Genomic DNA, 25,820 nt, shown 5'->3' with positions numbered 1-25,820 from the left:
GTCCGATCAGATAATATTGAATGAACTGTCATGATCAGCTCTTGAAAGCTCTGCACTAAAGGTCCGATTATCGTACGATCGCTTCAAAAGCAGTAATTGTTGTCCGATTTCCGGATCGTGTGTACGGCCTTTAGACAATGACTGTATTCAGAGACTGCTGTGATATTTGAAGATTAATTACTCCACAGTCTCTGCAGCAACAGAGGTTGCCAGGGCTTGTTTTGAAGCACCTTTATTATTTGATGGGATTTCATAAACACTTTAACGTCCATATGGGCAGAGGTGCACTGAAAGATAAGAACAACAGTCACAGGCAGATGCATGTGCAAAGCCTTATGAAACAGCAATGTTATCTGCTGGTGGTTCCATGATGATTAGGAAGATTGGATGTTCATTTTTAAAAAATGTAACACATTTGGAAAAAAATGTGAGAGATGTCTTATGCAATGGAAATATTGGATGCACTTGAATATCTCCCTAAACCTTTCATTCAATTTAGATAATAGCAGCAATAGATGGTAGCATAAGGCCATCAGTGAGTGGGTTTAATGACCATTTGACACACTGACCATCAGAATACAGAAACCAAATGCATATATTGCAAAAAAAAAAAAAACGAAAAAAACTTAAAGCATCATTTTGCTACCACTTAATAAAAAAACGCTTGACCTTAGGCGCATTCAACACCAAAATATTTCACTGCAGTTCACTGCAACTAACCCAAATTCTCTGAGGTACAGGAAACAAACAGGTATAAAAACAGTCCCCCACATACACCCAAAACTGTGGATACTCTGCTCTTTTTCAAAATTCAAGGAAGCACCATGTTTGGTGTTCTTCAATGTCAGAACATTTTGGAAAAAGTGACAACTGAAGAACTGAGGTGAATTTTGCAGAAATACTTTCCTTTTTTTTTTTAGAATGAATCCAGTTGGTAGCACCCTTATGACGACATAAAGTGCATTCACACTGCACTGTGAGGTAACAATACTGGGCCGTATTAACCTAATGCCCAGAGGTTTTATCCTTAGCATAAAACTTGAGTCATTTTTCAATGACTGAAAAAAGTGCTACAGGCAAAACAATGCAAAAAGCCTTTGCTATTTTGACTTAAAAATAGTTCATTCCCGATGACACTGCTTAGCTACTTTTGATGAAGTTCATGTAGCCACAGAGACATTTTGTCCATTGGAACCAGTGTGCACCTCATCAAAACCTTCCCTTCTTTGTCTTACTATATCAGAAGATGCCAGAGAACTGACCCTGACTTGTTTGTTTGCCGAGGTTTTGTTGAACAGTACGCCAAGGCTATCCACAAGTCCACCTTCACTTTGCTGTACGCTTTGTTTTCCTATATCTGTTGCCGAGGTGTTATTTCCTATCGCCTGCGAAGCAGAAAGACCTTTATTAGTACTGTTGGTTGCTGTGACCTGTGGGCCATGTTGAATATCCATTGGGCTTTTTTCTATCGATGTTTCATGTAAGTCACTTGCAAGTGTTGGAACCAAGGATACTGGCAGTATTGGGCTAGGGAGGACTGCTCCTTCGGGAGCTCGAAGTTCCAGCGCCGCGTGCTCTGAACTTGGAGTCAGGCTGGTGGGGACAATCTTTTTACTACACGATTCACAGCACAGCTTGTTGTATCCAGGTATAGAGCAGTACCGTGCTAAGACTTCCATCTGACAGAATATTGATTTATCTCCTTGGCATACATCTTCTGTGGAGAAAAACAAAGTTTATTATTTCTTTTTTTTCCCCCACATTTAAGAAACTGGGATGTTTCATAATGTCTTGTCTTCTATGAATGAATTTTGCTAAACATCATCAACTTCTGAACTTGTAACTTAATTCCAAAATAATTTAAACATTGTTTTTAGAATCCCTGTGCCTCTAGCAGTTATAGACATGTGAACATTTGGTAAATATTAGAAGCTGTGTGTGGTGCAAGAAAGCAAGCACACAGCATGCCTACCAGTCCTTGCAGTGATTTTTAATCAGGGCAGGTGTAGAACACAATTCTGGCTATCTGGCCTTTGAGATTTTACACATTTTACATATTGGCAGTCCTCCCAACTCCTTAAAACTGAGACAACATTGGTTGTATTTACAGGTCTAAACAATTGAACATTGTGAAGTACTTGCTAAAACAAAATGTGAGGCCTAATATGGAATGTTTATGTAATGATCAATGTTGTCACTAGATGGCAGTGCTACCATAATGGTAATAACCAATTCATCTTTTGTACCTTTATACCGCCTATGGACCTGTGCAATTTTTACAACATGTTTTATTTTCTACGTAATCCACAGACTATAACCTATAATACATTGTTCAATTTTATTTAACCACTTCTGGACTGGAAAGTTTTACCACCTTAATGACCAGGCCATTTATTGCGATATGGCACTGCATTACTTTAACTGACAATTGCGCAGTTGTGAGAAGCTGTACCCAACCGCTGCGGTTTTTATTTTTTGCGCTATAAACAAAACAAGAGTGTAACTTTGAAAAAAAAGAAACAATATAGTTTTACTTTCTGCTATAAAACATCCAATAAAAAAATTTAAAAAATCATTTTTTTTCATTCATTTAGGCCAATATGTATTTTGCTACATATTTTTGGTAAAAAAAAAATCCCAATAAGGGTATTTTGATTGGTTTGCGCAAAGGTTATAGCGTCTACTAAAGGATATGGAAATGGATATTTTTATGGAATTTGTTTTTATTTTTATTTTTTTACTAGTAATGGCGGCGATCAGTGATTTTTAGTGGGACTGTGACATTGCAGGAGACAAATCGGGCATCTACCTGACATTTTTGACACCTTTTTGGGGTGCAGTTACACTAAAACTGTGATCAGTGCTAAAAAAAATGCACTGTCACTGTACTAATGACACTGGCAGGCAAGGGGTTAACATCAGGGGCGTTCAAAGGGCTAAATGTGTTCCTAGGGGGTGCTTGTTAACTGTGTAGGTGTTGCACTGATTGGGGAAAGACAGAGATCCAGGTTCCTGCTTAGCAGGAACACAAATTTCCATCTTGTCCCCTTGCAGAACGGCGATCTGTCTTGTTTATATAGGCAGATCGCCCTTCTGCCTCTCCTGAGGATGACTGCAGGTGGCTGGCGGACATCGGGTCTGCCGGACCCATTGATTGACATCCCCGTTAGCCAATCACGTTGCAATCGCAGCTCTGGTGGCGCAATGGCGCTATCTAGTGGCTATTGAATGAAACTACGTACAGGTACATCGTTTTGCGCAATTTCACCACTTTGTCAAAGTATATACACGACGGCTGGTCGGCAAGTGATTAAAAATAAGTGCTTGTTCACAATACATGCATTGATTTGCACTGATTAATGTCCAAGCCCAATGTTAGGATACATGGAACTGTTTTCTGTGTGCTTGCTCACACCACAATGCTGTAGTAGGGCGCAGTGCACTGCATTTTAACGTAGCGCAACTCACATCTGTGCATGTCACTGCAGCACCTTGTGATGGGCTGTGGTGCAGAGAATTGAATGAAGTGTAATTTTGTGACATTTGAAAAAAAGGAAATAGCATGATGTACTTTAATAACGCAGCTCACCACCTCTCACTGCCCCTACAGCACTGCGCACCAGTCCATACTTATTTCAAGTCAATTACTCTTTAAGTAGACAAGCAAGAAAGCCCCAGAATCTACACCTTTAAATGTCAGCTCCCCTATTGTCATCCTGACCATTTCCCTTAGGCTCCATGTACATGGGACGTTAGAAAAAACGATCATCCGTTACATGAGGGGGCGGGGGTCTCCTGATGACGTCACCAGGCGGCCACGCCCACAATGGCTATATAACAAGCTACAGAGACCGGAGACCGGCATAATCACCGGAGACATTGTCCGAGGAGGACCGGAGGAAGAAGAAGAGCCGAGGGCAAAAGAGCAGAAGATTGGACAGCAGAAGAGCGGACATCAAAAGAGCAGAAGACAAGAAGAGCGGAGAGGGAGAAGACCAGAGCGGAGAAGTCCGGATGAAGATTTTTAATAAACTTTACAAAACGTCTCCTGTCGTTATTTACATACACTGCCTTTTATGAGGTGAATGGGTAGGGGTACAGTGTACCCCATACCCATTCACATAGGGAGTGGGTCCAGGATCTGGGGGGCCACCCTTTTTAAAGGGGGCCTCCAGATACCAAGAAGCCCCCTGCCCGCAGACCCCCACAACCACCGGCCAGGGTTGTGGGGATGAGGCCCTTGTCCCCATCAACATGGGGGCAAGGTGCTTTGAGGTGGGGGTGCAGAGCTCCCCCTGCCCCAAAGCACCAACACCCCCCTATGTTGAGGGCATGTGGCCTGGTATGGTCCAGGGGGGGTGGGGCCGTTCGCTCATCCCCTCCCCCTTCCTTCCCTACGGGGCTGCATGCTCGGATAAGGGTCTGGTATGGATTTTGGGGGGGGCCCACACTGTTTTTTCGGCCTGGGGCTACCCTCAAATTCCGTACCAGACCCGAAGGGCCTGGTTTGGAACCTGGGGGGGACCCCCACGCAGTTTTTTCCCATTTTTGGCGTGGAGCTTCCCCTCAAAATTCTCACAGCGCAAGTCGGATCATCCTGATCCGACTTGCGGTGCGACTTCCATTCAAATCAATAGGCTCCCATAGGGAACCATTGATTTTGAATGGAGGCAGAAAAAACGCTGCTAAAAGCAACGTGGCCAAATGTGCAATAACGCCAATGGAAAAAGCTACTGAAAGCACGTTTAACAGCTGCTTTTTCCCGGCGGGGAAAGTCAGAACTAGCTTTGCAGCACGTTTTTTCTAACGACCCGTGTACATGGAGCCTTAAATGTAAGTAATACTATAATTTTTTTAAAAGCCTTGTTACTTTATAGTTTATAATTAAAAAAATACATAGGAAAGTCATAATAGATATACCATGCTGGTCCTCTTACTACTAATTGAAGGCTTCCAGAGTCTTTTTGAAAGAACAGACTCTGCAGTCCCAATAAAGACATGAAACACCCATAATTCCTTAATCCTGGTGGCAACTGGAGGTTGCTGTTGGGAGATGGGAGATATACTGTATTTCGAACTCAATGAGCATTTCATCTCCTGTCTCCCAATAGTACCCTTAGAAGTTGCAGGCCACAGTGTACACAGCTGCTGTTGTGGTCAGGACAGGTACTCCATTCTTCTTTTTTTCAGAAGCATTAACTGATATTCAGAGTGAAAAACAAAGATAAATTATTGCAATAAATAATCGATAGCTAAATAGAACTAAAACATGTTCTAGAAATACAAAGGGAGGGTATTTACCAACACTGGAGCACTCAGAACCTGATGCAGCTATAGCATGGTAGCCAATCAGCTTCTAACTTCAGCTTGTTCAATTCTGCTCTGACAATAAAACCTGGAAGCTGTTTGGTTTCTATGCAGAGCTGCACCAGATTATGCACTCTTCGGTTTTAGTAAATCTCCCCCAATGTCTTGATTCACAGTCCTCATCACTAAAAAAACAAAATGTGCGCAGTCTATTTGCCTTTATTTACTAAAGGCAAATAGACTGTGCACTTTACAAGTGCAGTTGTTCCAGAGCTTAGTAAATGAGGGGAAGCGCTGCTGACTTCCATCATCCAATCACATGTAAGCAAAAATGCTGTTTAAAAAAAATAAATAAATTACTTGCATGTTTATTGTGTATTCTTTGCAAAATGAAGCTTTATCTCATTTACTAAGCTCTGGAGCAACTGCACTTGAATAATTCAACCACACCTGCAAAGTGCACAGTCTATTTGCCTTTAGTAAATCAACCCCAATGCTGTTGGAATGGACTTTCTGAAAACCCAGAAAACAAATCACATTTACTTAAATGTGTACATTCAACAAGAGAGTTAAAAAAAATGGTGCATGCATATAAAATTAAATATGTAACCCATGGATTTGATTTCTTGGGACATAGGGTTTCCATACTTACTAGTAGATATTTTGTTCACAGGATTTTTAAGGGAATTTTGAGGGGCAGCTACAGGTGTCTTAGAAGGGCTTAGATCACTTGTTTCTGCTTGTTGTGTAAGTCCTGGCGATTTTCCTAAAAAGCAATAGTACATGTATAAGGAAAGGCACACTCTTGCATAGAATAAAATGCATATCCATGCCAAAAAAAAAAAGAAAATACCTGGCAATGTGACACAAAAAAAATGCTTTATACATCATGCATTATTATTCAAAAATTATCACAAAGGGCACACTGTGGACTTCTTCACTGTTTAGCAATATCTGGTTATACTGGGGTGGGGTTGGGGGCACAATAGATGTCCCACAAACTGATAGACCTCTAAAAATATTTCTGTGGTGCAGCCAACCAAACCACTTGGCTATTTTGATTTAGCCAGCTCTTGTGACTAATTTCTGGCAAGGTTTTTAAGTACCAGGTCTTTTGTAGCTATGGCACTTTTTTCCCTCTACACCATGTTACTGTATCCAGAAGTGCCATAGAACCATAAGTGTATGCAGCCTATTGGGGTGGGCACCCCAAAGCTCAAACACACATAGGTGTGTGTATGTTTCTATATATGCACACACACACAAACACACATACACACACACACACAGTATGTCACAAAAGTGAGTACACCCCTCACATTTTTGTAAATTATTTATTGTATATTTTCATGTGGCAACACTGAAGAAATGACACTTTGCTACAATGTAAAGTAGTGAGTGTAAAGCTTGTATAACAGTGTAAATTTGCTGTCCCCTCAAAATAATTTAACACACAACCATTAATGTCTAAATCGCTGGCAACAAAAGTGGGTACACCCCTAAGTGAAAATGTCCAAATTGGGCCCAAAGTGTCAATATTTTATGTGGCCACCATTATTTTACAGCACTGCCTTAACCCTCTTGGTCATGGAGTTCACCAGAGCTTCACAGGTTGCCATTGGAGTCCTCTTTCACTCCTCAATGACAACATCACGGAGCTTGTGGATGTTAGAGACCTTGCGCTCCTCCACCTTCGGTTAAAAAAAACAAAAATAAAAAACTACTGACAGGTCTGGAGCCATGCTTGGCCAGTCCATCACCTTTACCCTCAACTTCTTTAGAAAAGCAGTGGTCGTCTTGGAGGTGTGTTTGGGTTCGTTATCATGTTGGAATACTGCCCTGTGGCCCAGACTCTGAAGGGAGAGGATCATGCTCTGCTTCAAAATGTCACAGTACATGTTGGCATTCATGGTTACCTCAATGAACTGTAGCTTCCAGTGCACGCAACACTCATGCAGCCCCAGACCATGATACTCCCACCACCATGCTTGACTGTAGGCAGGACACACTTGTCTTTGCACTCCTTACCTGGTTGCCGCCACACACGCTTGACACCATCTGAACCAAATAAGATTATCTTGGTCTCATCAGACCACAGGATATGGTTCCAGTAATCCATGTCCCTAGTCTGCTTGTCTTCAGCAAACAGTTTGCAGGCTTTCTTGTGCATCATTTTCCTTCTGGGATGACAGCCATGCAGACCAATTTGATGCAGTGTGTGGCATATGGTCTGAGCACTGACAGGCTGACCCCCCACCCCTTTAACCTCTGTAGCAATGCTGGCAGCACTTATACATCTGTAGCAGGTTTTCCAGGCATTGGGCCTGATATGGGTCTGCCATTGTTACCGGTGATGCCTTCAGCCCATTTAAGCTGAACACCCAAGTGTGAGAGTTGAGATGAGGTGCCTGGTAATGTGTAGCAAAGTTTAATTTCTTCAGTGTTTTCACATGAATGAATAATAAAATATTTACAAAAATGTCAGGGGTGTACTCACTTTATATATATATATATACATATATATACATACATACATACATACACACTCTTATAAATAAAAGTAAAAAAAAAACATTTTAAAATGTATTAAACATGGATGGTGTCAGTAGAGCAGTAGATGTGTCAGTGGGGCAGCGATTGATGTCAGTAGATGGTGTCAGTAGTTTTTTATTTTTTTTATATTTGTTTTTTACAATTCTTTTTAGGAGCCAGTTAGGGGATTTGGTGAAATATCAGCAGTGGGAATGGGCATGCCTATGCATAGAACTCTTTTGTGGATACTCATGCTGCTCAAAAGCCACTTGTGCAAAAGACAATTGCAATCTGATAGACATATTAAGAAGCGTGCTAATGAACGGCTTGAAATGCTGTACAGGGGACTGGCTCCTGGTAGAATTAAATTAAACAGACAAAAATGAGCTATATAAAGCCTGGTATCAGCCCACACCAAATGGTGCAGTCCCATGTTACCCAAAATAACCTGGCACAAAATAAATTGTATGTGTGACCAAGAAAGTTCACAATAGAAAGTGGTTACCTAGAGGAACTAATATACTGGAAAAATATAAAAGTTAATACATTTTATTATTAAGTATCGAAATGCAATAGTAAAAGTGATATTAAACAATAGTTAGAAAATAGACCACATTTATCCCACACCCTCGACAACGTTGTCTACCCCAATTAAAAATATAATAACTGTCACCTGTGGCCACTTTAAGGCGATAAAATCCAGATTGTGTGTAGAATACTAATTTAGGTATCTAATACCTCACAGTAAAAATTTACTGTAGACTAACATGTGTAAACCACCCTAAACAATTGCAGTAGGTGCGGTTGCAAAGTCCTAATGTATGGTGAGGATAATGTCGCTATTGTAGATGTGATATTGCGCTCAGTTGGTTTTGTGATCAGTTGGTGACAATGACTCCCCTTGATAATAGCAATCAGATGGCTGTTCATTCCTGAGATTGTATCTCACTGTCCGAGGCAATAGGGAAGTCAGATATATGCAGCCAGCAAAAGTATAAAGTAGATAGGGGCAAGGATCAGCAGAATGAAAGTGCAATATCTCAGATGTTACTGGAGCATGAATGGTGGAAAATTTACCACTTGAAAAGACAGTCATAAAAAGTTTCAGTCATGCATAATACAGTGGATAGAGCTGTTGCAACACAAGCAGGTAACCGGTACAGTTGATCCATCGATCAAGGAAAGTACTCACTCAGGGCGTCCCATCCATATCGAATATGTCCCACTACTGACCTGCTTAGTTCACTCTCCATAGTAACTGGATGATACCAGTCAGGTGTATGTGGCTGTGCTGCGCTTCGATGGACTTCCCATTACATCCGCTCATGACTGGTAGACATTAGGAGATGGATCTGCCGTGTCTGCTCCCCCAGAACAATCTGGCACAGTCCTCGCTTACTGCAGGATATACTGGCACTTCTCAGATGTGCCACATAATTAGATAGCTCCTCACCGTAGTCGCGTCCCCACACTAGGGACCGGTATATGGCCAGACGTGACGTCGACGTGTTTCGCCAATGGGCGTATATTTTTCAGCTTCGTCAGGACTAATGGGTTACTTCGCTACACGACATTTAAAACTGTGGCTCCACCCATTCCAAATATTATTATGTCTTAAAGCAGCACCAATGTATTATTTCCAAAAAAGCGTATTCTGTGTATAAATCACACTACAGAGGATTTATCCTTACTAAAGAACATACTGTTTGTTTTTATTTTATTTTATATATATAAAAATATAATATATAATACTCACCCATGGCAATGTCGGCTGAAGTGATTTAATCCTGATCATATATTAAAAATTATTGCAACAACATACAGTGGACATAACATACCTTATCAAAGATACCAGTGTGTGCTACACACAATCTGGATTTTATCACCTCATAGTGGCCGCAGGTGACGGTTATTCTATTTTTAATTGGGGTAGACAACGTTGTCAAGGGTGTGAGATGGATGTGGTCTATTTTCTATCTATTGTTTAATTTTACTTTTACTATTGCTTTTTGATACTTAATAAAATCTATTAACCTTTATATTTTTCTGGTATATTGCATTAGTCCCTCTAGGTAGCCGCTTTCGAGTGTGAACCTTCTTGGTCGCACATACAATTTATTTTGTGACTGGCTCCTGGCTGTGGCATATGGTTATAACTTAACCACTTCAATACCGGGCCAATTCTGACACTTCTCACATACATGTAAGAAAATTACTTAGCACCCCCAAACATTATATACAGTGCCTTGCGAAAGTATTCGGCCCCCTTGAACATTGCAACCTTTTGCCACATTTCAGGCTTCAAACATAAAGATATAAAACTGTATTTTTTTGTGAAGAATCAACAACAAGTGGGACACAATCATGAAGTGGAATGAAATTTATTGGATATTTCAAACTTTTTTAACAAATAAAAAACTGAAAAATTGGGCATGCAAAATTATTCAGCCCCCTTAAGTTAGTACCTTGTAGCCGCACCTTTTGCTGCGATTACAGCTGTAAGTCACTTGGGGTATGTCTCTATCAGTTTTGCACATCGAGAGACTGAAATTTTTGCCCATTCCTCCTTGCAAAACAGCTCGAGCTCAGTGAGGTTGAATGGAGAGCGTTTGTGAACAGCAGTTTTCAGTTCTTTCCACAGATTCTCCATTGGATTCAGGTCTGGACTTTGACTTGGCCATTCTAACACCTGGATCTGTTTATTTGTGAACCATTCCATTGTAGATTTTGCTTTATGTTTTGGATCATTGTCTTGTTGGAAGACAAATCTCTGTCCCAGTCTCAGGTCTTTTGCAGACTCCATCGGGTTTTCTTCCAGAATGGTCCTGTATTTGTCTCCATCCATCTTCCCATCAATTTTAACCATCTTCCCTGTCCCTGCTGAAGAAAAGCAGGCCCAAACCATGATGCTGCCACCACCATGTTTGACAGTGGGGATGGTGTGTTCAGGGTGATGAGCCGTGTTGCTTTTACGCCAAACATAACGTTTTGCATTGTTGCCAAAAAGTTAGATTTTGGTTTCATCTGACCAGAGCACCTTCTTCCACATGTTTGGTGTGTCTCCCAGGTGGCTTGTGGCAAACTTTAAACAACACTTTTTATGGATATCTTTAAGAAATGGCTTTCTTCTTGCCACTCTTCCATAAAGGCCAGATTTGTGCAGTATACGACTGATTGTTGTCCTATGGACAGAGTCTCCCACCTCAGCTGTAGATCTCTGCAATTCATCCAGAGTGATCATGGGCCTCTTGGCTGCATCTCTGATCAGTCTTCTCCTTGTATGAGCTGAAAGTTTAGAGGGACAGCCAGGTCTTCGTAGATTTGCAGTGGTCTGATACTCCTTCCATTTCAATATTGTCGCTTGCACAGTGCTCCTTGGGATGTTTAAAGCTTGGGAAATATTTTTTTTATCCAAATCCGGCTTTAAACTTCTCCACAACAGTATCTCGGACCTGCCTGGTGTGTTCCTTGTTCTTCACGATGCTCTCTGCGCTTTAAACTGACCTCTGGGACTATCACAGTGCAGGTGCATTTATATGGAGACTTGATTACACACAGGTGGATTCTATTTATCATCATTAGTCATTTAGGTCAACATTGGATCATTCAGAGATCCTCACTGAACTTCTGGAGAGAGTTTGCTGCACTGAAAGTAAAGGGGCTGAATAATTTTGCACGCCCAATTTTTCAGTTTTTTATTTGTTAAAAAAGTTTGAAATATCCAATAAATTTCGTTCTGCTTCATGATTGTGTCCCACTTGTTGTTGATTCTTCACAAAAAATTACAGTTTTATATCTTTATGTTTGAAGCCTGAAATGTGGCAAAAGGTTGCAAAGTTCAAGGGGTCGAATACTTTCGCAAGGCACTGTATATATATTTTTAACAGAGGCCCTGTAGAAAAAAATGGTGAGTCTTTCAATTTTTTATGTCACACGGCATTTGTGCAGCAGTTTTTCAACAGCAATTAAAACAAAAACGAAAGAAAACTACACTATAACCAGTTATGGACCGCCCTATAGTAGAGTTACTGCTATAGGGTGGCCCTCCTCTGCAGAATCATGTATATATACGTGATTCTCCTCTTCCGCCTAGGGGCACATGCGTGCACCGCCGGCGGGCCTCTTCTGCTATGATTACTCACAGCAGAAGCTGATCTGCGGGTTCTGGGGACTGGATGTCCGCCAGCACTGAGGGTTGCCACCTCATCCCTTTAAAACCAAACACATATTAATTACAGCCAGTGTCATTTGTACAGTGACAGTGCATATTTTTAGCACTGATCACTGTATTAGTGTAACTTTTCCCACACCACAAAGGGTCAAAAGTGTCAGTTAGTATCGGACTGTTTGCCCCAATGATCGCTGCCATTGCTAGTATAAAAAAAAAATTAGAGTATATATATCATAGTTTGTAGACACTATAACTTTTGCGCAATTCAGTAAATATACATTTATTGGGATTTTTTTTTTTACAAAACATATGTCGCAGAATACATATTAGCCTAAATTTAAAGTTATTTTATTCAAAATTATTGGCCTTTTTACGTTTAAAGCACAAAAAAAAAAAATGCAGTGGTGGTCAAAAACCACCAAAAGAAGGCTTTATTTGTGGGAAAAAATTATATAAATTTTATTTGGGTACAGCATTGCATGACATGTGCAATTGTCAGTTAACAAAACGCAGTGCTGTATCGCAAAAAAATGGCCTGGTCATGAATGGGGGTAAATCTTTTGGAGGTCAAGTGGTTAATGATTTTTTTGCACACAAACACATATAATACCCATTTTGGTGAAATGTATAAGATGTTATGCTGAGTAAATAGATACCTAATATGTCATGCTTAAAAATTGTGTCTGCCCATAGTATAGCGCTAACCTACGATATTTCAAATTCTCCATAGGCGAGGCTTTAAATGCCTTTATAGATTACCAGTTTAGAGATACACAGGAGATCTGGTGATAGAATTATTGCTCTCGCTCTTCGTTCGCGAAAATACCTCACAAATGCGAACACTGTACTTGGACTAACGTATGCATTTTACATTTGCGTGTAAGCACGAGGGGGCAGGGGCGCTTTAAATTTCTATCACAGTCTTTTTCATTTTTTTTGTCTTATCCTTATTGTTCTCACAAGGGATCAACAACAGCTCTTCTCTGGCTTCCACTGCAGCCAATCAGCCAATCAGACACAGACGGGCTAAGTAAACAAAGAATTAGAAACTGGAAATTACAAAATCCTCATTGCTTCCGGTTTCCAGGGGTCACAGAGAGGGAGGAACAATGTCAGCGAAGAAGTTTGTGGGTTGAGAAAAATCAATAAAGTGGCATTAAACCTTTGTCTTTTAAAAAAAAATTAAAGAGGAAGTAAACCCTCCTCTGCAACTTTTACCTATAGGTAAGCCTATGATAAGGCTTACCTATAGGTACTGTAAATATCTCCTAAACATGTACCGTTTAGGAGATATTTACCTTAAATGCAGCCAATGAACTCACTGGCGCATGCGCTCTGAAGGAACGGCCGCTGGTGCCGTTCCTTCAAAACCCCGTGCCCTCACCGTTGGCTCCCGCGCGCATGCGCGGGAGTGACGTAATCGCAGGTCCGGCCAATCAGATGGCCGGATGCCACGATCCCGGAAGACGGGCGACTGAACATGTCGCCCGTCATACAGGTAAGCGGGCGGTACGGCGGGGGCTCGTTCTAAGTATTTCATAATGAGCTAGTATGCGATGCATTCTAGCTCATTATGTGTTTCTCTTTCAGGTTGGAAAAAAAAAATATTTTTAATGAGTTTACAATCTCTTTAAGATAACAAACATTTTATTCTTACCTGCTCTGTGCAATGGTTTTGCACAGAGCAGCTCCGATCCTCCTTTCCTGGGATTCCCAGACGGTGCCCCAGGCCCCTCCTCTTCAGTGAGTGCGCCCATGGAAAGCCACTTTCCATGTTGGGAACCCATGCGGGCTATCTCCTGAGCCGCCCGGTCCGCATCAAGACCTGGCCAAGGTATTTGATTTGACAGCAGCTCTCGTGCACGTCACTGGATCTGATTGGGCTCCGGTAAGAATAAGGGGGGGGGGGGGCTGGAAGGCTCATGCAGAACAGAAGGTTTTTTTACCCTAATGCATAACATGCATTAAGGTAAAAAACCTTGAGGCTTTAGAAGCACTTTAACACCTACAGAAGTGCTTGCAAAGGTAAGTGTTTGTTATTTTTTTAAAACCTTTATCCCAAACGGATAAAGTCACTGCCTAAAATGTGTTAGCTGGAGTTTTGGCTTTAATTTGTTAGTAATGTCTATCTACATCTGCTATTTCATCTAAAGCTGGATACACACTATACAATTGTCTTTAGATATTTTCCTTTAGACTTACCAAAACCATATAATATGAGGTCAGACCTAAACACTTTCAATTTGTATTCAATCAGGCAGGCTCTTGCATAACATAGTTGGAGGTAAATCTAAAGGAAATTTACCAACAAAGTGATATAGTGTGTATCCAGCTTAACACTACCTGCTCCCCAGACTGGTAATGCTGCTGTCCAAACATGTCTCTCAGTTACTCCTTACATTGTTAGTCTGGCTGAAAAAAGACACAAGTCCATCTAGTTCAACCAATCCATCCAGAATGGGGACACCCCAAGACAGGAAAAGTGTGATTGACTAGGTTATTAGTTGAAAATAAGGGAAAAAATAAAACTAATACAGCCAACACATTTAGGGACTAGTTAACTGAAACATATTACATTTTTGGTTTAATTCTGCTTTAGGCTTTGTCAAAGTGGTTTGTTTTTTAGCCAAATTGGTATAATACTACCAGTAATTAATCCAGGTTCTCTCACTGCAGATCTACACTCTGTGTTTTATTGCCCATCAGCTAAACACACACAATCTTTTGCCAGCCAATCATCCAGCTTTATTACATCATTGTTTCTGTAATATATTTACCATGTGTATGTTCAAGTTGCTGACCAACTCAAGCTGTTTCAGATTTCATGTCGGTTTCAAAAATTTACTATGTTTCCAAAAACAGGATTCATTTCAGGATACCACAATCAACATCATGTATCCTACTAGGACAAAACAAAGTTAAAGCCAAGCATCAAATATACACATCATTACCATACCTGGGCAAGAGGCCATCTTGCAGACCTGGATAGTTTCGGGCTTGTCACCATCACACTGACCAATAACATTATCACTTCCTTTGCATACTACTTGGCGCTGTTGAATGCCTTCACCGCAGCTTGATGAGCACTGTGAAAATCAATGGGATGACATCAATCAAGAGGCACAGCTTGTGCAAATGTAGAGATTTCCTCCCGTGAATGCAGGATGTGAGAGTCTTCCAAATCACTGGTTTCTTACAAACAGATAACAGATGCACCACAACCTCCCCTGAGTCTCATAAATAAATACTAAAAACTTAATATAAATGAAAAAAGTATGTTTGTGTAGACAATGCAGTGTATATACATGCACACAGTAAATGGAAGAAACATTTCAACAAAAGATTTACCTTTTTGTGTTTACATGTAACATGTAGCAGAAGGGCTTGTTCACACATGTGTTAATTAAGAGACAAAGTAATGCTCATTAACACGCCCATAGCATTTATAGCGTGTTCTTGATGCATTTTGTTGTTTTTCTGAAGCGTTGAAAAGCAATAAGTCCCCGTTCACACTGGGGCGACCTGTCAGGCGACCTGGTCGCCTGACAGGTCGCCGTAGGTCGCTCGCCATAGAGAAGCTATGGACCCGTTCTAATAGGAGCGACACAAGTCGCCCTGACTTAGAAAAAGGGTCCGGAGCTTCTTTGGGGCGACCCGGATCAACCTGCATAGACTTCAATGTTTGGAAGTCCGTGCCGGCCGCTCCGAGGTCGTAGTGCGAGCAGCGCGCCGCGACCTATGAGGTCGCCCCGGCAAGTCGGATAGCCCCAGTGTGAACGGGGCCTTAGAATGCTTGTTAAATGCCCAGGAAAGTGTTGTTTTTCTAGTGGGAAGCGCTTAAAGGGGAAGTGATAAAGAGGAAATGATCTGCTTTGAGGTATGTTTAGTTTGTGGTGTAATAGCAGACATTTTTGTGAATTCTCTGATAAATGGATGTTTTTATACTTTGATCTCTTTGGCACTTGGCTTGGTTCAGCTCAAGATGATAATGGAAAGAATGGCCCAGCAGAAAAGAGGAGGGTGTTGCACCAGTATTGGGTACATCCCAAAGTCTCCAAGGGTAATTTCCATACTCTTTACCATGAATGGTTCTCTGTTATTTTCCAGTGCATTCTGGGATACAGGAACTTACACTGCCTCTCCCCCAGTGCCTAGCTAACACTTAAGGCTGGGTTCACACTTATGCAAATTAGATGTGGGTTTTCGCATCCGATTTGCATGACAGGAGACCGTGCCCCGACTCTCAATGGAGCTGGTTCAAAAAGCTCTGGGGCGGCACTGGAAAAGGGTCCTGTGCATCTTTGGCTCTGTTTTAGGTCTGAATTCAGGCAAAAATTCAGACCTGATTTGCACCTGAAACGGAGAACAGGGATGCCCCGGACCCCTGCTGTGAGCCGCGGCTGCAGCTAGTGTGAACCTGGCCTAATAAATGCTTCAATTACATGCATACATTAAAAAAAAGTCAGTATATGATTACCTATTCTGCTGCCTCTCCTGGGTTCTCCACAGCTCTTACTTTTTACTATTGACCTCTACATCATTACTATATCTTATAAAGAGTCAAGGTCAGCAGGAGGAACCAGCAAGAGCTGCAGAGGACCATGGACATGGACACAGCATTTCTGCCTAAAATACAGGAGGTATATATTGAACAGGCCAGGCTTTTAAGAAAAAGAAAAAAAGATGTAGTATTCATGCATCTTTTTTCATAGGTAAAGATTATATAATATGTTTTACACCTTCCCGCCTGGCCTATGGCAGAATGATGGCTGGACCGTGGCTTTCCCATCCTGACTGGATGTCATATGATGTCCTGTCAGAAAGGGCCATGCAATCTATCACCGACTGTGTCCATAGGACACAGCAGATGACTGATCAGTGTACCAGCTCGCTGCCGGTACCAAGTGACCACTGTGACCAATCACAGCAGCTCCCATGACATTTGTACACAATAGATGGCTTCCTTTCATGCCATCTATTATATACAATAGTGTTGCTAGCTGTGATCGGTCAATGATCTCATGATGGTACAGACAGGGCCAATCACAATCCATCTGTAACATGTGATTAGCTTTGACCAATCACAGCTAGTTAGAACAAAACAAACTGAACAAATCAGTTTTATTCAGTAAAATGCTTGCTTATAGCAATGTACTTCACTGCTATAAGCAAACAATGTGTAAAAAAAAAAAAATAACCTGATCACTTCCCCAGAGAAGTACAATGTTACTATGGTAACATTATATTGCTCTGGTCATGGTGTGTTACAAAAAATATATAGAAATACATGCTTGCGCTAGTGAAATCATTTACAGTAATATATTTCTGCTACTATCACACCTATATATGGCTAGGTGTCTATATACATATAATTATGTGTGTATATATACCACTATACACAAGTTCAGATGTTTTGCCTGCCTCAAAAGAACCACAAAAAATGCCCAAAAAAACGCTAGCGTCAAAAAAAAATGCCCAGGTGTGTTTTTGCTGGCATTTTTTGGGAGTTTTTGGAGGCAGGCAAAACATCAGAACTTGTGCACAGTACCACTATACACAAGTTCAGATGTTTTTCCTGACTGCAAAGAACCCAAAAAATTGCCTGATTTGAAACCGGCAAGGTGTGAAAACCGAGAAGAGAAGCCAACCCCCTGAGTTGAAAGTGTTCTAATACAAACAATCTTTTTTTTTTATGGTTCTGGACATGCTACAGAGCTGAAACTTCACATGTACACTTTTTAGACCCCCCAGATCTGAAATCCAAAGTAAAAATCAAAAAAATCTCTTTTTTTTTAAATTTTTTCAATAATTGGCTTTTTTATCAAAAATGACAATTTTTTAAGAACTTTTTTTGTGTGATTTCGTATCTGGGCGGTCTAAAAGGTGTACCTGTGAAGTTTCAGCTCTGTAGCATGTCCAGAACCATAAAAAAAAAAAGATTGTTTGTATTAGAACACTTTCAGCTCAGGGGGTTGGCTTCTCTTCTCGGTTTTCACACCTTGCCGGTTTCAAAGCAGGCATTTTTTTGGGTTCTTTGCAGTCAGGAAAAACGTCTGAACTTGTGTATAGTGGTACTGTGCACAAGTTCTGATGTTTTGCCTGCCTCCAAAAACCCCCAAAAAATGCCAGCAAAAACACACCTGTGCATTTTTTTTTGACGCTAGCGTTTTTTTGGGCATTTTTTGGGGTTCTTTTGAGGCAGGCAAAACATCTGAACTTGTGTATAATGGTATATATACACACATAATTATAAGTATATAGACACCTAGCCATATATAGGTGTGATAGTAGCAGAAATATATTACTGTAAATGATTTCATTAGCGCAAGCATATATTTCTGCTACTATCACACCTATATATGTCTAGGGGTATATACAGACATATATGTGTATATATACCCCCTATACACATGTTCAGATGTCATGTCTGACATCAAACATGTCCTCAAAAAAGCACTGGCAGTGGCAGCCCCTGCAGCATGAAATATGCTTGGCTGGTGAGAAGCCATATTCCTGTCCCGAAGCAACTCAGAGAAATGATCATTTCTCTATAGCGGTCACCCTGCTATGGAAGGGTTTTGTCACCCTTCCATAGCAGTCACTGTCAGTTAACCCTACACTACACTACGGTCCCTTTACACTTAACACTTTCCCTACAGAAACTACATTTTTGAAGCTAACTTAAGTGTAAAGGAGCACTCTAACTACACTAGATATCCCTTTCCTCACACTAAAAATAGCTAAATGACACTTTGTAACACATTAGAACAGAACAGCATTCCACTCTCTTCCATGTCCCGTACAAGAATGCTAGGAATTTGGCAGGGGCGATCTTATATACTTGGGGGCGTATTCACTAATGATTGGTCTAGGGACCCCCTAGTCACTCCAATCACATTCCTAGCATTCTCCTGCCCCCTCAATTGGCTTTTGCTAATGGTTCTGGTCCAATCACGGGCTTTTAAAGCCCATTTCCTGAAGCATTGCATTTTGGTCAGTTCTGGTTGCCGAATTCCGAACTTTTTGGGCAAAAAGTTCTAAATTCGGCCGAACCTCGAACACCCAATGTTCGGGCCGAACCGATGGTGGACCCGAACCATTCGATCATCCCTATTAGTCAACTTGTATTGGGACCAGCACTAGATCACACAGATCAAGAGTTTATTGCAGAGGGAAAAAAAATACATCTTTTCTCCTTGGAAATTCCTTACATGAAAAAAGGGCTTTACAATGAGTGACTAAGTGCTCCCTTTATCTTGTGTTATGTTTGTCATAGAACTCTTCCTCTACTGTGCATCACTAACCTGTGACCAGGCTCCCGTCCTCCACTGCGCAGGGCAAGGTGTTCGGTTACATGGTCTTCTTGGTTCTGGACGCTCAGCAGTGCAGTATTTTGTATGGACTGTCCTGTTTGTGCCATTTTCCAAGTGTTGGATACACTGAACCAGTCTGGTCTGGACACCCAGTTTACCACAAGTCTTACTGCAAGGGCCCCATTCCTCCACCGCCCATCTGCAAACATAGTTACATACATTTTCCATTACTCCAAACACAATCTTTGTTAACATTTATTGAGAAAATAAACAGCACTATACAATAATGTATTTTCACGCAATTCAATTTGCTCAAGGTAAAGTGTTACTAAACCCAGGAGCCTGCATTCACTATATCTGGTCTCCCATAGTACACAGAACATGGAAATGCAATAGTTTTAGCAAATATAAACTGCTAAATACCCTTTCTCATCAGCAGTATATAGCACTTTTGTGACTTCCATCTGGTCAATGCTTGTAGGGGGAGTTTTCATTCTCCCCTGATTGTCCTATGAGGCTGCAGGACCCCTGACCCCCTGTCTGGACAGTGCTGATCACATTCAGTCTCCCAGGAAAGCACACCAACTGAGCATGTGCAGCCTGCCCCTAAGTCTCTATACTATCAGGAGATGGTTTGGATACTGTGGAAGAAGGGGAGGATCAGAGGAGACAGGGTCAAACAGCCTTTTTAACACAATGCAGAGGAATAATCCCCTTAGGCTCCACAGTGAGTCTAACAAGCATACTTTACTGCATATACAGACTGATTTTACTGTTGTGGGTTTAGTAACACTTTAATGAACATAATGGCAATGGGAAAATGAAATATAATTGCAAGGTATCCGTATTCTTTGAGAAAGGAGACTCAAGCTATATGATCTTGAGAAGGGAAAATAGTATTTGCATGGTATGTTGTTCTGTTTGCTTGTTTGTTTTGTGTAAAAATAATACATTTTTCTAAGGGGTCTGTACATCTAAAACTGATACTCTAAATGATTGGTATACATGAAACTTCTACTGACTGTTTACTCCTCTGAGAGATTCCTCCTCCAAATGACACAAAAATATGGTTAAAAACCATACTCGCTTCTAATATGTGTTCTTAACTTACAAAATACCTTCTATTGTTCTCCCCCCAAAAATGTAAAAAATCAAAATTTTTTATCATTTTTGGCCAATTTGTTTTCTGCTACATATTTTTGGCACCGTGCAGGTGCCGACACCCCCACTGGATGATCTCCCTGTAACCGAGAGAGTCTGAGCGGCCTACAGTGTGAGGGGAGGTACTAGAGCTGGTTCGGTGATTCAGTTTAATTCAGCAATAAAAGTAAGACATGTGGAAGATGGTAGAGAGTTTAAGGAGGAGAAAGACGATAAGGGCATGGTTAAAGTGAGATGTACATGGAGGATGCAGAGGTAAGCAGCAGTGGAAAGGGCTGATCTTTGCACTCTGTATGGAGCACACTCCTGAACTCTGCACTATGTATGTAGTGCACTTTGTTTGTAGCTCCCCCCCCCCCCACCCCCCACTTCCACAATTTCTGCACTCTGTACCAAATGCGCTCCAGGAATTTAATGCCCTTAACCACCTCCCACCTGGCCACTGCACATATACAGTGGGTGAGAGCTTCCTCCTTGTGAATGGACGTTCCTGAAGGTCCTTCAAAAGAGTGAGATTGCGCAGCTGCACAATCCCAGTGTGCCTGTGTCCCTCAGACACAGCACAACATCGCTCGGCAGGAGGGCTCTGTGATTGGCCCTTCTGATCACATGATAGCTGTGTGCAAACACAGCCGTAATGTAATGTAAACAGCCGTTGTAACAGCGATTGGCTCTGCTTCTACTCACACAGAGCCTGTCAGCAGATGTCTGAGGCTGCAATAGTGGGCTCCATCTGTGTACACCTTGGTTTTGAAATTGTTTTGTATTCCCAGCTGATGGCATTTTCGCTGCTCCAGCTTGTCTTTTTGTTCTCTATGCCATGGTGATCTAGTGTTATAGCCGAAACTTCTAGCGTCTTTGCAGCCGAGACTTCCTGCGTCCTGTATCTCTATGGCAGCAGGTTTACTATAAATACACAACGGTGATGCTGTAGCTCCACCCAGCTGATGAAGTCCCATTGGACGTAACGTGTATGGGGAGGATCTACCTTTGATGACCTCACCCACTGCCATCCTACTAGACGGAGGTTACCCGAGGCTCCATCCTCTCTATTTGGGCTGTTTTTATTTGTTTCAAAGAGTGACATATTTTGTATTTTAATAAAGCTGAATTAGTGTTAACAGAAAGCACTAAGATCTGTTTTTATCTGCATGTGGTTGGTGATCGTCTGGACTGAGCAGTATACACCGCTGGTCTTCACTTTATCCCAAACGAGGGGGACATGCGCTTATGACCTTCTGTTGATTCAGGGGTCTATTCATTAAGGTGAACGCATAAGATATCTGTTGGTGGAGGGCAGTCACCTGTATACTTCCTTCGGATCCCTGTTCCTACACGTGGATGAATATTGCTATCTGGGCTTTGTGGTTCTTCTGTCAATGAATTACTTGGACTTTTATTAAACTATAAATGATTGCACGCTTACATTTTTTATGTTGTATTAAGACAGAAATGGGGCCTTAGTCTTCCTTTTTTACTATCTATCTATCTATCTATCTATCTATCTATCTATCTATCTATCTATCTATCTATCTATCTATCTATCTATCTATCTATCTATCTATCTATCTATCTATCTATCTATCTATCTATCTATCTATCTATCTATCTATCTATCTATCTAAAATAAATTAATCTCAGACCTACCTGCATAAATAGGATGCATTAGTAAGATGTTACATACAAACATGGAAAATACTTTTTGCCAACTGAAATAAGAATAAGTTGAGAGGACCATTTCATGTTACTAACTTGGTCATACCCTGGCTGAGAGCATTCATGCAGGTTACATCTTTTCCGTATTGGTTTTGGCTTTTTGTTGTTATCACACAGGTTACGTTGAACCATCCTGTTGTCACTTTTCCTCCGGCACCCATACTTAGTGTACTGAATACCTGAAAAACAAAAAAATTATTTAAGCTGATTAAAACAAATTACAAAGCTATATTTTCATTATCTATCAGATCACATTTTTTGACAAATTGAAACAAATACTGTTTGTAAAAAAAGAAAAAAAAATGCTATTTTTAATTTTAGCAAGCAGTGCTTAATTTAGGTGTGAAGCATCATTATTCGGTAGCATTTTAAATTATTTAAAGTGAAATTTTTTTTTTCTATATGTCCTGGTGACCACTGTCACTAAGGCAGAAATTGTTACCAGAACAATAATTAAGAGGAAATCTTGACAGCATAACAATGTGGCTGTGCTGGAGTTACATAGCCATGTAATATAACCCCAAGTGGATTTCACAAACATGGAGGATATTTGCACAAGGCCAAATGTTAATTTAACACGGCCATCCAAGCAGAAGCATGTAAGCTCCAGTACAATGGCAATTTAGAATACAGTTGACCAAGGATAGCTGTGTGATTACAGCCGACATGCTGTTACATTGTCCCCTTTCCATATATCCAAGGCCTTGCAAGCATAAGACCATACAGTTGTGTACAACATGGCCCCTTCTGTATGATGTTGATGTATTGTGTGACCTGTTTTAAAAACCAAGAAATAAACAGGCATAATGGCCAATGCATTAATGACATTCTTATGTATATTCATTAAAGGCTTACAGCATGGTACCGCACAAATTACAACAACCCTAGTTGCAAGTAGGGATGATCGAACTTTTGAAAAGTTCGGTTCAACCAGAACACCCTAACTTCCCGAAAGTTCGGGCCCGGATTTCAGAACCCCATTGAAATCAATGGGACCCGAACTTCTGTAATCAAAAAACACAATTTTGAAGCCCTAAAACCCAATAAATGCCCCTAAAAAGTGCCTAGGGTTCTGGGTCATGCCCCAGTGACTATTAATCACACAAAAAAAAGTTCTTAAAAATTGTCGTTTTTGATAGAGAGCCAATTATTGAAAAAATTATTGGAAAAAAAAATGAGATTTCTTTAGATTTAGTGTCTGGGGGGTCTAAAAAGTGTACCTGTGAAGTTTCAGCTCTGTAGCATGTCCAGAACCAGAAAAAAAAAAGATTGTTTGTATTAGAATTGCAGTAGAGTAGGCATAGGGCTCCGCTATTTTCACACCTGGCCGTTTTTGTTGCAGGCGTTTATTGGGCTTTTTTGTGGACCTCTTTGGAGGCAGGCATGACATCTGAACTTCTGTGTAGGGGTATATACACACACACACATGTATGTATATATACACATACACACATATAGGTGTGAAAGTAGCGGAGCCCTATGCCTGCGCTAATGAAATTATTTGCAGGCATAGGGCTCCGCTCCTATCACACCTATATGTGTGTATGTGTATAAATACATATATGTGTGTGTGTATATATATCCCTATACAGAAGTTCAGATGTTATTCCTGCCTCCAAAGACGCCTAAAAAATGCCCAAAAAAAACGCCTGCAACAACACACCTGCGCGTTTTTGTTGCAGGCGTTTTTTTGGGCATTTTCTGGGCGTCTTTGTCTTTGTGTTCAAACCCAGGTGGGTTTTGACACACACTTTCCCTACAGAAACTAGATTATTGAATCTAACTATAGTGGAAAATAGTACCCTAACTACACTAGATATCCCTTTCCTCACACTAATAATTGCTAAATGACACTTTTGAAGCAGGAGTAACAGAACTGCTTCCACTCTCTTCCACAGCCCTGTATTAAAGTGCTAGAGATTTGGCGGGGCTATCTTATATACTGGGGCGTGTATTCACTACTGATTGGCCTCTGGACCCCCTAGTCACTCCAATCACATTCCTATCATCCTCCTGCCCCCTCAATTGGCTTTTACTGATGGTTCTGGTCCAATCACAGGCTTTTAAAGCCCAGTTCCTGTCCCATTGCATTTTGGTCGGTTCTGGTTGCCGAATTCCGAACTTTTTCAGCAAAAAGTTCTGAATTCGGCCGAATTTCGAACAGTCAATGTTCGGGTCGAACCAATGGTCGACCCGAACCGTTTGATCATCCCTAGTTGGAAGGATCGTTTTTCTTACCTATAAATATTTCAGTGTAGCAATAACAGTGCAGTAATCTACTGCTGTCAAGTGGCGAGCATCTCAAACAGAAAGTAATCAGTATGTGGTCACTTAAACTTGTTTTATCCTAGCAAAGTAAATTGATCACATGCTAAGCTTTCACTTTATATTGTTTCTATTATAAATGGAAAACCAGATACAGCTAAAAGTCAAATGCAAAAGAGCACCAACGTACTGAACTCTATGACTTTTTGAAATCCTGTAAGCAAAATCTCTCAACCCTTTATCTTTTTCTTTGCAGATTCCAATTAGACCAAAGACCAAACAGAAAGTAAAACATTCATCTACCAGTTGGATGCGAGCACATTTTTACAAAATATTTTCTTTTTCACAAAAGCTAAACACCTTTTAGATCTCTTGAGAATGAGTCATTCGTTGGTAGACACATTCATGATTTTTTTCTGCTAGCTAGGTTTATTTTCAGTTCTGTATAAAATGTAAATTACTCCAACATTTCACATTCCTGATATATGTCTGTATGATATGATAATGTTCTGTTTGGATTGTTTCCTTTGTGTGAAACATCTGGTGATTCTTCCAGTTCCCCTCCATTCCTATTTCAAACTGACTAAGCACATCCATCCCAGTGTGGTCAGTTTTCTTCTATTCATTCCACTTTGGAGCATACCCTGCCTGTACGCCAATTGTCATATTTGTGCTGTGTATAATGTAAATATAATAACGGATATGTAGCAGGTTTTCCAGGCATTGGGCCTGATGTGGGTTTGCCATGGTTACCGGTGACACCTTGAATTTCCAAGTGTGAGATTGGAGACAATGACCATTTCGGCATCTTTGATTTGTTTTGTTTATTTGATAATGGGGATGGGAGAAGGGAATGAGTGGGATACTCCTCTGGCTCAACTAGGTACAACTGGGACACTTTGCAGAAAAATGCCTGTTAGCGCTGTCTTGACGCCAGCTGTATGCCGACCAACGCTTGCTGGTGCTTGAAAAATACTGACTTGCTGAACTGTGCTTGCTTGCTTGACACTCTGGTTAGCTCAAAAGTCCTGTAAACAGCTCTCTCCAGCCCTTCACTGACTGACTGAGGTAGCTCTTTGTAACTACTTGCGCTGCTGCAACTCTCAACACTGTACACTGCATACGGCATGCTGTACACTTTAACTCTTCAGGGCCCAACCGCTGGTGCCCCCTTTACACTTCAGGGTCCTCTCACTAGGCCCCCCCCTCTTGACACTTCAGAGTCCTCTCACTAGGCACCCCCCTCTACACTTCAGGGTCCTCTCACTAGGCACCCCCCTCTACACTTCAAGGTCAACACAGGCACACCCTTTACCGCTAGCTGGCTCCTGGATCCCTTGGACCTTCACCAGAGT

General features: G+C 41.1%; 1 protein-coding gene across 2 annotated transcripts in view; it reads right to left on the bottom strand.

Moving 5' to 3' along the window:
* Nucleotides 1-216: 216 nt before the first annotated feature.
* Nucleotides 217-25,820, bottom strand: part of ADAMTS14 (ADAM metallopeptidase with thrombospondin type 1 motif 14) — a 250,961-nt gene continuing 225,357 nt past the window's right edge. For both annotated transcript variants that reach the window (XM_082269283.1, XM_082269284.1), the window contains exons 18-22: nucleotides 22,247-22,379; nucleotides 19,315-19,522; nucleotides 14,967-15,096; nucleotides 5,960-6,073; nucleotides 217-1,717 (exon numbers count right to left, since the gene is read on the bottom strand). In XM_082269283.1, the coding sequence (XP_082125409.1) occupies nucleotides 1,161-1,717; nucleotides 5,960-6,073; nucleotides 14,967-15,096; nucleotides 19,315-19,522; nucleotides 22,247-22,379 (1,142 nt within the window). In that variant the 3' untranslated portion in view covers nucleotides 217-1,160. The remainder of the gene's footprint in view (nucleotides 1,718-5,959; nucleotides 6,074-14,966; nucleotides 15,097-19,314; nucleotides 19,523-22,246; nucleotides 22,380-25,820) is intronic.

This window comes from Pelophylax lessonae (genome assembly GCF_965119305.1).
Source record: "Pelophylax lessonae genome assembly, chromosome: 9".
Classification (NCBI taxonomy): domain Eukaryota; kingdom Metazoa; phylum Chordata; class Amphibia; order Anura; family Ranidae; genus Pelophylax; species Pelophylax lessonae.
Note: the sequence above shows the minus strand (reverse complement) of the source record. Positions and strands in the feature narration are given on the sequence as shown.